General features: G+C 42.2%; 1 protein-coding gene across 1 annotated transcript in view; it reads right to left on the minus strand.

Moving 5' to 3' along the window:
* The window catches only part of ITGA1 (integrin subunit alpha 1), a 92,199-nt gene that overhangs the window by 22,422 nt on the left and 56,878 nt on the right, over positions 1-12,899 (minus strand). Inside the window, exons 13-18 of the mRNA XM_004583792.3 lie at positions 12,269-12,526; positions 9,922-10,052; positions 6,710-6,876; positions 6,304-6,440; positions 4,377-4,487; positions 2,544-2,753 (exon numbers count right to left, since the gene is read on the minus strand). Coding sequence (XP_004583849.2) covers positions 2,544-2,753; positions 4,377-4,487; positions 6,304-6,440; positions 6,710-6,876; positions 9,922-10,052; positions 12,269-12,526 — 1,014 coding nt within the window. The remainder of the gene's footprint in view (positions 1-2,543; positions 2,754-4,376; positions 4,488-6,303; positions 6,441-6,709; positions 6,877-9,921; positions 10,053-12,268; positions 12,527-12,899) is intronic.

A 12,899-nucleotide genomic window follows, 5' to 3' on the forward strand; every position in this document is an offset into this window, starting at 1 on the left:
GTTAGCTGCAGGAGTCACAAGATTCTTGGACTACCTGTTCCAGAGCTTAGGGAAATCTGAAAACATCATTTGAGGGCATCTGGAGGACAAAGCACAGTGCACTCCCCTGGCTAAATAGTAGTGATACTGAAGTTCTAACAGCACTTCTTGCACAGGGTGATTGTAGTGGCTGAACCACATAGATCACATGTAGTAGACCTGCGCAGAAAAGCATACAGTGCCTAATACTCCGCAGCAGATTTAAGCAGCTGGCTAACAGCATGGGCTCTGAACTGTGTCCACTAGGGTTTAAAGATAGACTCCATTGTTGGTGGCTTATCCTTATCCTTATCAAGATATTTCTGGGACAGATTTTCTATCAGGCGAGTTAGTCCTCTAATTGTACCGAACATCAGATAAACATTGAGCCTGGCCCAGTGGTGTATCAGGCTAATCCTCAACCTGTTAGCACCCACATCCCCTATGGGTTCTGGTTCGTGTCCTGGCTGCTCCACTTCTGATTCAGCTCTCTGAAAGCAGTGGAGGACGGCTCAAGTCCTTGGAAACCTGTGCCCACTTAGGAAACCTGGAAAGAAGATCTTCTGGCTCCTAATCAGCTCAGCTCTGGCTATTGGGAGCCATTTGGGGAGTGAACGAGCAGAAGGAATCTCTCTCTCTCTCTCTCTCTTTCTCTCTATCTATCTCTATCTCTTTCTCTCTGTCAAATATGACTTTCAAAAAAAAGTAAATAGGGCCCAGCGGCGTGACCTAGCAGTTAAAGTCCTCGCCTTGAACGCCCTGGGATCCCATAAGGGCGCCGGTTCTAATTCCTGGCAGTCCCAATTCCCATCCAGCTCCCTGCTTGTGGCCTGGGAAAGCAGTAGAGGACGGCCCATTGCATTGGGACCCTGCACCTGCGTGGGAGACCTGGAGGAGATTCTTGGTTCCTGGCATCGGATTGGCGCGCACTGGCCCATTGCGGCTCACTTGGGGAGTGAATCATCGGACGGAAGATCTTCCTCTGTCTCTCCTCCTCTGTATATCTGACTTTGTAATAAAATAAATCTTTAAAAAAAAAGTAAATAAAGCACATAAAAAGACCCTGACTATGAGATGTGCCACTATTTTATCCACCAATAAGGAAAGAAAATCATGCTTCCAGTTAAGTAGGCACAATATCAGTTGTACATTGCAATTACAGAAATGTTAAAATGTGCAAAAGCATTTAGTTTCTCATCTTGGTGGTATAATAATGCATACTGACAAAATAGTTTATGAGAGTGAAGTGAAATCTAGAGAGCTAGCATCTGATGGGTCTCATGAAAGGGTGGCTGTCACTGTTGTGGCTGTTACTGATACGGGCACCACTGCCCTGATGGCTCTGCCTCTGGCCAGGCTGGGAAGTCAGCTCAACAGCACACAGGCAATGGTTGGCCGGAAAGTTTCCTTTTCAGAGATAACTTCAGTGGCAATATAGTTTAACACTAATTTGCTCATTTCTATGTATGATTAATATTTATAGCTGAATCCAAAATATGGCATAGTAACATAAGATATATCTTAATCATGTCTCTAAGTGGTATCTAACAACTAGAAAGAAATATTCATGAACATCTGAATTAACAGAAGCAATACAGTTTTAATGTTATCAAACATTAAATGACTCCTTTATTTTATAGTATTAGGAGAGAGAAAAAGAAGGAAAGAGAGTGAGAGAGCATGCTCCCATCTGCTGCCTTCCTCCCAGAATCTCCTTGGCGACTCAGAGCAGCACAGAATGCAGAGCCAGGTGCCCGGGAGAGCACAGACCCAATCATTTGAGCCATCAGCACTTCTCCGCAGTGTGCGTCATCAGGCAGCGGAAGCCAGGGGTCAGAGCTTGGCATCGAACCCAGACCCTCCGACGTGTGACTCAGGCACCTTAAACACCCGTACCAGTGCCTGTTCCAGGTGTACTGCTTTCTACTGGGAATGACGCCAATCATCAATCAGATAATAAACCCAGAATTGAAACTTAAGAAGATTCATTCGGATGTTAGAATTTAAAAAGCAGAATTCAAATTGGGAAACACTAATGATCAGTGATATGGCATGTCTTGACAAAAAAAATTAAAAAAATCATGAGTTAATAAAATGTAATATTCCAACACAAATCGCTCGCCAAAGTAAGGATGTTGTATGGGAAGGGGGGAAGTGGTGTGTTCTCTTTTCTGCATGTGAATCTTTTTCTTTTAGTTGGGGAAGTCTCCCTCTGCATCCTCAGGCCTGGATTTGATTGCCACATGTTTTCCCCTGACTCAGTTTCAGTGGGTTAGGGACTCTGTGAAGTAAATAGTTTTGACACATCAGTTTTTTTCTCACAATGAATCTAAAAAGAGACACACATCTTCAAAGAAAGAAAACAAAAGCTCTTTTTTTAAAAAAAAAATATGCTTTTACTATTAGTGAGGACTCATTTTGAACAAAGTGCTGTTTTCCTAAAATCAGTATTATAAAGGCAAATACCTCAGTACTATGAGAAGTTAGTTCAACAAAGGATTGCTACAAGAGTGAAAAAAGTTTACCTCAATTCCCGAAAAAATGAGGTTTGGAGAGTAATTCACTATGGTTCTGGTGTTGTAGGCACTGTCCCTTTTGTTTCTGACTGTGAGGCTCACATTCAGCTTGTCATTGTGGGATCTGACAACCAGCAGGCCTTTCTCTGTGGTGGACACATCCAGGGTGAGGTCTGTGATGCACTTTTCCTTGTTTCCACAGTCTTTAGCAAAAGGAATCTGAAATGGTCACAGGAAAGTCTTTCATTCAAAATTCATTGAAGGGTATTGAACATTACCTACCAATCTGTGAACCAGAAATGACAGTGCCTGAATAAGTCTATTCACTTATATAGGTAACCAATTGCATTGCAGAAATCTTAAAGACTTTGATGTCTTATTCCTGTAAGGTTAGGGGAAAACAGCCACATTTTACTGATGGATACCAGTTCTTCTAGTCCTTTTAAGGATATACCATGTCCACACAAGTGTTCGCTGACTTTGTCTGCCAGAGGACAGTTTGAAAAAGAACATGTCAAGAATTCTAAGATCTAGATCTACTCAATTCCAGTTGTGATGGTTTTCCTTGAAAAAGAATCAAATACTCAGAAATCTCCGCCATGGGGATGGAAAGCGGCCAAGGCACACACTCCTCGAGTCTTCTTCAGCCCCTGTCCTGCATGCAATCCATTGCCAAACACTGTTCATCCCACCCTGCTGGCTTTTACAGTGCCTAGAGCCTACGGAAGCTTCTGTCTCCTCTACCAGCACCACCAAGCATGCTCACATCCTCCCTGCAATGAAGCCGCGCTGGCTTTCCAACCAATCTCCCCCACACATACCTATTTACCACCAATCATTCTTCATGTTGCTCCTGAAATCCCATCATAGACCCAAATTTAAACCTGTAAGAGCACTACTCTTTAAAAAGTTTAAAATGTGTGCAGTGGCTTTGAGTCATCAATAATCTGCCCCTGCCTTCACCTTGCTCATTAGCTTTAACTGCCCTGAAACTTGACACACACTATCCCCACCCCATTTCTCTCCATCTGCTCCTCTAAATAGGATCAGAAATGAACTCATCCTTCAGGTCTCAACATAAGTGTTTCAGCTTCAGGGCTGCCCCTGTTGGATTCTGAAATTCTCCTGCATAATCTTTCATTACCACTTAACACCTGCTTCCTACTTGAGATGGAAGGACCAGCGCCTGGTACATAGAAGACCATAACTATGTTTAGTAGGGAGTAAGGGAGAGTGGAGAATAGGCACACTGGGAAAACGGATTCCCTATCCCTAATGTTTCTTCCACTGATGTCGCAGAACACCTTCCCCTTCTCTGACCCTCCATTCACTCTTGTAAAAGGAGCAGTGAACTCTAAATTTGGAAACGGGACTTGGGTAAACACAGCTCTGTCCCTTCCTGTCTCTTCTGTTTGTGGGGGCAGTAGTGTGCCTGGGAGAGGCACTCCTGTACTTTGAGAGTTTTCTGGGGAGGTCTCCCTGATGGAGAAGGCCACGGATGCATCAGTACAGTGTTAACATGAGCTGTCTGTCGGTGGCTGAAGTCCCAGGTTCAATATGCGGACACTTCTGAGACTTAGAGCTTCCTCCAAAGCCCCATGTTTAGCAGCAGGATGAGGGACATTTCTTGCCATTTGTTCTAACTTAAGCTGAGGTAAAAATGAGTATCATTTTTTTTTTTTTTTAGTTCTCTTGAATTCCAACAATAGTAAATTAGTAGGCATGGGAGAGACCTAGAAGGATCTATTTTTAGAAATATAATTGATTCAGGGCTCTATGTATATTCCAGAATTTTTCTTAGCATATTCATGAGTAAGCATGATGTGTAAAAAGTTGACTTACATGTTCGTGTACTGAGTTTGGTAGAGCATCATCGAGAACGGGCCCATTTTCTGGATCAGTGAGATTAAAATCCAGGGTTATTCTCACCGAGTCCTGGAAGTCATGTTTGTCCTGCAAGTTGAAATATGAAATAAGCAACTGGTGTCGTGTTTACTGCTGTTTTAATCTTGTATGAGCTTCCTTCTTTGGCCCCTGCCCCCGGGGTCAGGCTTATATGACATGCTTGGATACCTAACCTGACCCTGACTTCACCTGGCTTTAGCTCTGCTGGAGGGGGACAGCCATTATGTCTTGACAAGGGCCCTACGTGGAATGTGGGGACTTCCAAGTCTGAGCATCTACCGCTGCCCAAGGAGTCAGCAGGGGGCTGGGCACATCCGGACACACAGCCAGAGCCACTTGTATAGCACGAATATTGCTTCTGGGACTTTGTGGCAAAAATCAGTATGTTAGGCTGCTAGGAAAGTCTCCCAGTTTTAAAGGGGTGAACTTTATCTAAATCTAGTTATTTTCATTAATACAATACTTACAGACTTACAAAAATTTTATAATGTAAAATGATGTGAAAATGATACGAACATGACTACATTGGTACTTTTCATAGATTACTGTGGATTATTTCAAAAGTATTCTTGGGGAAATAACCATTTCATAGGTGAAAAGCTGAGCCTTTGTGGGACTAAACAATTTCACCAAAATCACTTAGTATGCGTGGAAGTTGTGATACCAATTTTACTCTGGCTGACTCTACAGCAAATGTTAAATGTCTCTTCAAACCCAAAAGAAAGCTTTTGGAAACTTGAAAACTAGTCTATTCCCACCAACCCTGATACCTGGATATAATATAGATGCTGAATTTGTGCATAACACAAGTGTCGTGGTTTTATAATGATTTGGACGCAGTGTCATATCTGGGTACTCAAATTTTTACCCAAAGTCTAGCTCCCTGAGTGGCCAGTCTTGCTGAGCTAATCAATAAAGACAACTCCAGCTTTACTTTTCCAGAGCACAGCTTGACTTTAGTGTTGACAGAATAAGTTTATCTATCTGTAATATATATATATGTGTGTATATATATATATATATGTATATAAAATAGATATATCATCAGGAACACAGACATGAAAATCACTGTCTTCCCCTAATTACAATTTTCAAATATATAATATGAGTACATAAAGTATGTAAATACACTGGAGATGGGAAATAGTATTTCCTTTAAAAGTTCAAGGCCACTTTTAACTCTATAAATCTTAATCTCACCTACTAACATCAGTGTTTTCTCATTAGCTTTGTTATGTTTATTATGTTTTTTAAAGATCACTGTCATGTATATTTTAAGAAAATATTTAACAATTTCCTTCTCTCAATTGAGAACACTCACTTCAGACAGTGTTCCAATATAACACATTTAAAATGGTTCACACTGGCTCACTAGTCATTTTTGAGGTTAAAAACTTGCTGTCCAAGTCTCCCTTATTCACTGAATGGAAACTGAAGTAGCATAAAGCTTACAGATGACACAAAATACTACTCTTCATCCCTTAAGCCAAAGAGCAAGAGATGCACCTAGGACTACAGAAGCCACACGGTCCAACAGTCGGCCCTTGCGGTTAATCACCTCCTAGCCTCGCTTCATCAATGAGACTCACAGATTCAAGGTAAAAGACCAAATAAAGGAAATGAAAAACCGAAGAAGATCTCATAAGTAATACACTGTGGCTTTCCTCCTCTATTCCTTCATGGATGGATATCTGATGGGACACACAGGGGAGATGGGACTTGTAATTTTTTGATAAGAAGCAAATGAACAAAGTTTACCAAGTGTACACTGGAGTAAACTGTGAGCATTTGCTTGACCGGGAAAAGGCCCCTGCGCTCCGCCCGTGCCTGGGAGAGAGGCAGCTCTTAGAAATGATTTACTTGCCAACATGTAGAAGGAGTGCTTCGTGCACTTGGATTCTCGGACTGTGATGTTTCTTTGGACCTTTCTTTCTTGAGTTCCAGAGAAAAAACTTCGTGATATCTGTCTTAGTGAATCCAGGGTGACACGGTATTGCATATCTATAACAATTTAAAAAAAATAATTTACACAAGTGCTTAGGTGGGCTGACTTTTCAGAGTCCAACTCCTCAAGTTAGCAGTATAGGAAAAAAATAAATGTATTCCTTCCGCAGCAGAATTTTTTTTTTCCTCCCAAAGACTCAACCTATTCTTAGCGTCCATGTGATGCACAGTTCCTATGCTCAAGGGAACATATCCTACCGGGCTTCAGCACGCTGCGGCAAGACTGTCCTCTGCCCAAACGCGTTTGCTGGAGTCATGCCACTTACCGGCTTCGTAAACCGTGTCTTCTTTAGACTTGAGCTTCACGCCGAAACACACTGTGGCGTTTATGCAGACCGTCTCTTTTCCCTCTACGCGACAGTTTTTCTTTTGAATGTTCACTTTATTGGGTTCAAAATTCATGGTCACTTTAACTACAGCCACATCTCGGGACCTGCCAACAAGCAAACGATGGGGCTTACAGCTTTCTGTGTGGGTGCGCAGTGTGAGCGCATCCAAGGGAATCCTACACTGCCTTTAGGAACCTCCCGGTACAGAAGGGACTGCCACCACTGCTCTGAGCACACCTGGGTGTGGGGGCTGGGGGGAATTGGTTGGTTGGTTTTGGGATTCAGTGGGCTCTTGGTTCAGAGGCTGAAGATTTAGTTTTCGTCTGTGTTGGGAAAGAGATGGAATCACGTGCCCAGGCCTAAGCTTAAAACCAAAACAATATTTTGAAAATAACCAGGATTTCTCCCTGTTGAGAAGTGGTAAAAGCTGAGGCTTTTAACTGGACTATGAATGCTTCTCTGTTCTTTTTTTTTTTTTAAAGATTTATTTATTGATTTTTATTGGAGAGGCAGATATACAGAGAGGAGGGGAGACAGAGAGGAAGATCTTACATCCAATGATTCACTCCCCAAGTGACTACAATGGTCGGTGCTGCACTGATCTGAAGCCAGGAGCCAGGAGCTCCTCCGGGTCTCCCATGCGGGTGCAGGGTCCCAAGGCCTTGGGCCATCCACGATGGTCTTCCCAGGCCACAAGTCAGGGGCTGGCTTTGTGGTACAATGAGTTAAGCTACTGCGTATCATACTCACATGAGAATCCCTTATCAGCAAGCTAGTTTGAGCCCTGGATGCTCTGCTTCAGATCCTGCTCCCTACTGATGTGCCTGGGGAAGCAGCAGCAGGTGGGCCGAGGGCTCGCATCTTTGCCACCCCTGTGGGAGGCCTGGGTGGGGTTCCAAGCTCCTGGTTGCAGCCTAGCCCAGAGCGGCCAGCCACTGCAGACATCCGGACAGTGAACATGTTCTGATGAGTTTTAAAGCCTATTGTTTGGCAGTGATGCCTAGTTTTCTGCTAAAGTAGATTCCCCAGGCATGAGGGGCTGTGCTGAGTTCCCACCCCAGACATTCTTTCTGCGCCTGGTTGGGGCGAGGGCTCCGTCTAGTCCAGGTGACAGGACTTTTGTGACCACTCTTCAGCCCTGTCGCAGCGCTGTATGTCTTGGTCTTTAATCACAGTATCCTGGATTATTTTTGTATCAACAGAGCTTGGGAGTGACACGGAACTGGTTCTTATTTTTTGACTTGTTTAGGGGATTAGAAAGGGCACAATTATGTTTTCATAGCTTTGTAAGAAGCCTTTGAAACAAAATTGGGGAATGCAAAGTTGCCTTTATCAAACCGATTCAAGTTTAACAGTGCAAGCAAAAATGAAGCGCACCCTTGGCTCCTGACGCTGGTGACCGCTGGTTTGGAGTGTGGGTTTGGGGTGAGCCCTCATCAATGTCAAGGACACTCAGTTGTCCAACGCCCTCCTCTTCTAAGCAGTCAGCCTTCAGTTTTCTTTCCTCTCTGTTGCAAAACTGAATGCAGTTTTTAACGTAATGGCTATGATATGTGTAAAATTGAGAAAATATTTTATGTGACCTTCAGTTTTTGCGTATCACCTTAAATCATAACAAATTCAGTGATTTCATGACTCCATTTTTCACATTTTTTAGCGCTTGTGAATAAATTTTTGAAAAAAAGACCATTGAGGCTTTGTTTTTAAAATTTGGATTACACTCAATCAAAGCAGCCATTCTGAGAAATGAAAATGGGTACTTCATATAGAGGCAATGCTTACTCCTGCTCTACTTCTGAAGCCTTTCTTTCACACAGTTCTTTTTAAAATGTTTACTTAGTTTTATTGGAAAGGCAGATCAGATTCACGGAGAGAAGGAGAGACAGAGAGAAAGATCCGCCTTTCCTGGTTCACTCTCCAAACGGCCACAACAGCCAAAGCTGAGCTGATCCTAAGCTAGGAGCCAGGAGCCTCCTCTAGGTCTCCCATGCAGGTGTAGGATCCTGAGGCTGTGGGTTATCCTCCGCCACTTCCTGAGGCTACAAACAGGGAGCTGGATGGGGAGTAGCTCAGCCGAAACATGAACTGGCGCCCCAGGGCATCCTGGTGCTTGTAAAGTGAGGATTTAGCCACTGAGTCACTGTGTTGAGCCATCACATGTTTCTTAATAAAGTTTATAGCATTTTTCAAAATTATCCTGGAAACTAAGCTTATTCTGGCTTTTTATACTATTTTTTTTCAAATAGAATCTTTTTTCAAAAGACTTTTTTTTTTTTAAAGATTTATTATTATTGGAAAGCCGGATATACAGAGAGGAAGATCTTCCATCCGATGTTTCACTCCCCAAGTGAGCCACAATGGGCCGGTGCGCCATCGATCCGAAGCCGGGAGCCAGGAACCTCTTCCGGGTCTCCCATGCGGGTACAGGGTCCCAATGCATTGGGCCGTCCTCAACTGCTTTCCCAGGCTACAAGCAGGGAGCTGGATGGGAAGTGGAGCTGCCGGGATTAGAACCAGCGCCCATATGGGATCCCGGGGCATTCAAGGCGAGGACTTTAGCCACTAGGCCACGCCGCTGGGCCCTCAAAAGACTTTTTAACTGGGTAAAGCCCTTGTTATTAATGTTATTGGTGAATGTTACTTTGTGATAAATAAGTAATCATTAAACAATATATTTGTCCTTTGTCTTGACTTCTGAGATGAATGAAAACAGCTCAGGTGATCCTGGGCTGTGGGCACTTCGAAGGCTGAGCAAGGGGGTGCTGAAGATGCCTCTACCTGAGCAGCGGCACAAGTGTCTATCTCCATGCATTTGGTCTATGCATGAAGAGTCGCTTATTCCTAAAACCAGGTGACACAGAGTTGCTTTCTTGTCTACACACATCTTCTACAATATCTTCACCTCCTCTACGCCTTCCCTAACACACAGTTCCTATTTCAGCTTCAAGCATAGTTACACTTAAATTAGCAGTTTGTTCTACTGGCTCCTTAACTCTGGCTTCCTGTTTTTCTTGAGATTTTCCTGACTTTATCTAGTTTACCCAGATGAATGATGTGATATGCCATGCACACCTGTCGTAGCCCTAAGCTCTGGAGTTGAGAAAGCCTCCTCTATTATCCCATTACCGGAATGTTATTAAAATACATACCAGAAGAGGGCAGCACCACCAAGGCCCCCAATAGTCACATCAGTCAGCCCATCACCATTCAAATCCATTTCTCCATGGATAGACTGGCCAAAAAACTTAAGCGTCTCGCCATCCCCTCCTGATGCAATACGCTGTGAAGATACCAATGGAGAGCTGTGCATTAGAAGAGCTTGCTCAAAACAGTTTCAAATCAACTTGAGAATTTACGTCGGTTACCAAAGAATCCTTGATCTCCTGGGAACCTGCCGAACACACCCTCTTGTTCAGAGCTGAGCTGTTCCTTAACAGATATGGTTGTTCTCAAAGCAGATGCAATGATTTCAGGGTGACTGACTCCAGGCATGGGGGGGAGTTAAATGTCATTTCATCTAACCCTTTATAGAAACATGAGAATTGACTCTGCTTTCTACTTCCTGTTGAATTCCATCACACAGAGATATTTAAAGACACAGGAAATCTTGAAAAAATACAAATACGTGAGGGAGTTGAAGGATGTCCTGGCAGTCAGTTTGGACATTACAGAATGTTGAAGCTAAGCTTAAGAAACACATTCCATCACATACAGTTTTCAACGTGTTATCTTCTTCAATTATCTGCCAAAAGATTTCCTGCCGACCCAGACTCAGGCTCACAGGTGTGTGCAGGTGAGAAAGTAAAAGTGAAAATGGAGTTCTGGAATTCTGATCCGTGCCAGTGACTGCTTGTAGTATATTTGATATCTGCGCATCCTGATTTAGTACTGGCTGAAGCCAAGACTATTTTAATACAGATCAGTGACAAGTAATCAAAATTGACTGATCCTGCCTAAACCAGTGGCCTTCTCACCCTCTTTTTTTAACTTGAGAAACAAAAATAAGAAGCTGTGTAAAGTAAATCAAAATGAAAACCTTTTTTTATTCATGTTTAAATGTATATGTCTCATTGAAAAATACTTCCTTGTTCTTCAGTGAACAGATCAGGAGATCTTTCGCCTCACTGGTTCTGCTGGATGATTGAGTTTGAGTTTGGATCATCCTATACACAGGGAACACCTGTGTTCCCATGGAAACAAATAAGCATATCCTCACCGGTCCTTGGGAAAGCATCTTGTGTGTAATTAAATTCAACTCCAACATTCTCTTTTGTTGTTTAAAGCTCTATCTAGATTTACCACCACTTTGAAAAACAAATTGCTTGTAACAACCTAGTATTCCGTTTATTAATGACTAAAAGGCTTTCTTTTTTTAACTTCAAATGCCACTCCATTAAAATTTCAGGATTAATATTGAAGGAATAAAGTGGCAGTACACAAGAAAGGGCCCCTTTCTGCATTTCTTGATTCCACCATGGCTCTGTGGTTCATATTGCTTGTTTCTAGTTAAGTAATGGCACAAAGATTTTGAACAGAAACAAATTATCAAATGGATAGAAGTGTTGTGATTGAAATCACTCTTTTATTTGCCTTCCTATTAAGTCATAAGGACCATAGAAAACTTAGCACAACTTTGCCAGATTCAGGTTTGGCTTTTGAGAACTTTGTTGGCTACTGAACAAAAGAGACCATAGAAATGTAAAAGAGAAGTAAGTGATGTTTTGCTTTCCTTTCCCATTAGATAAGCAGGAACGCAGTAAATTACATTGTGAGCCGTTGCTCAATGCCTAGCCAACTATGATCACTTAAAAACAAACACATACCTAAACTCCTGTGTTTACGGTACATTAAACATTGCCTGTAAATTGATATTTTTCTTATCTAGCAAAAAGTATAATTGTGGACTAGAACTGTGAACTGGCAATAAATACAAAAAGGCATGACAGGAGTCCCCTACAGGCTATGCTTAATTCTTCAAATTTTTCCAAGATGGATTACTTGTGAGGAAATTATGAAACTTTTCAGAAACACAAATTCATTTGAGGCAAATATACCCCTTTAGTTCATAAACATACATTTCATGCAATTTTATTATAAACACACAGACACTGAATACCAAAGCAGTAATCTCATCTCCTTTATTGGCTAGAACATGTAATTACTGTTCTGTCTGTCCAGAAATGAGTACACCTCCCTTGCCTTGCCTCCAGAGGTTTCATAGCCTTATTATATTCATTTCTCTTCACATTTCAAGAGTTTTAGATCCTGGAGACATACCAAATAAAAACAGAAAAGAAAGTTCATAAAAGTATTTTTTTAAAAAAGCTAATTTCTCATAGAGAACATTTACAAGAGAATTAAACTTAGTTATGCAATCGAGTGAGAAGAAAGACCATCAATAATTCATGCAGTGAGTCAGGAAATGACTGGCATTGAACTCCCGGCATTGAACTCCCTTATCACAGGAGCCAAGGATGGGCAAGCTGAAGGTCTTACTTGTGCGTACTCCTTCCTGATGGTCTGCCCGCTGCCATGATAGATGTACACGGCGCCCCCGTGGTCATCTTCCAGCGGAGCTCCGATCACGACGTCATTATATCCGTCCAGGTTGAGGTCTCTTACGGCAGCAATGGCCGTTCCAAAACGAGCCCCGCATGGCTCATTTTTGTTTTCTTTTGTGCATGACTTGTGCTTCAGAGATGAACAGCAAGTCTGCTTAATAGGCTCTAGGCTCATTTGATATTCAAACCTTGTCTGGAAGAAAGAGAAACAGCATATTATAGATTTCCGTCATTACTATGACAGAGTAGGTTTTTTAAAAGTACATGCGGAATAAACACCATTGGAAAGAAACAAACCTTGTACATGAATGGGAAAATCTGCAAAACATCTGAAAATGTGTGCCTCAGCAGGGTTAGGAATTTTAACGAAAATCTTGCAGAAATAACAGAAAGAAGACATTTTGAGAATTTGAGCATCTTCATTCAATTCAGTGTAGACAGAGGCTGTCATTGTATCTTTTTAAAGCCAAATGAATAAATTTCTAATTTCTCAGTTCCTCCAATATTAGGTTTACATGATGAATTTCTCCATCTATAACTACATCCCCATCTCCACTTCACCAAGA

The sequence above is a fragment of the Ochotona princeps genome, chromosome 23, assembly GCF_030435755.1.
Source record: "Ochotona princeps isolate mOchPri1 chromosome 23, mOchPri1.hap1, whole genome shotgun sequence".
NCBI classification, from domain to species: Eukaryota; Metazoa; Chordata; class Mammalia; order Lagomorpha; family Ochotonidae; genus Ochotona; species Ochotona princeps.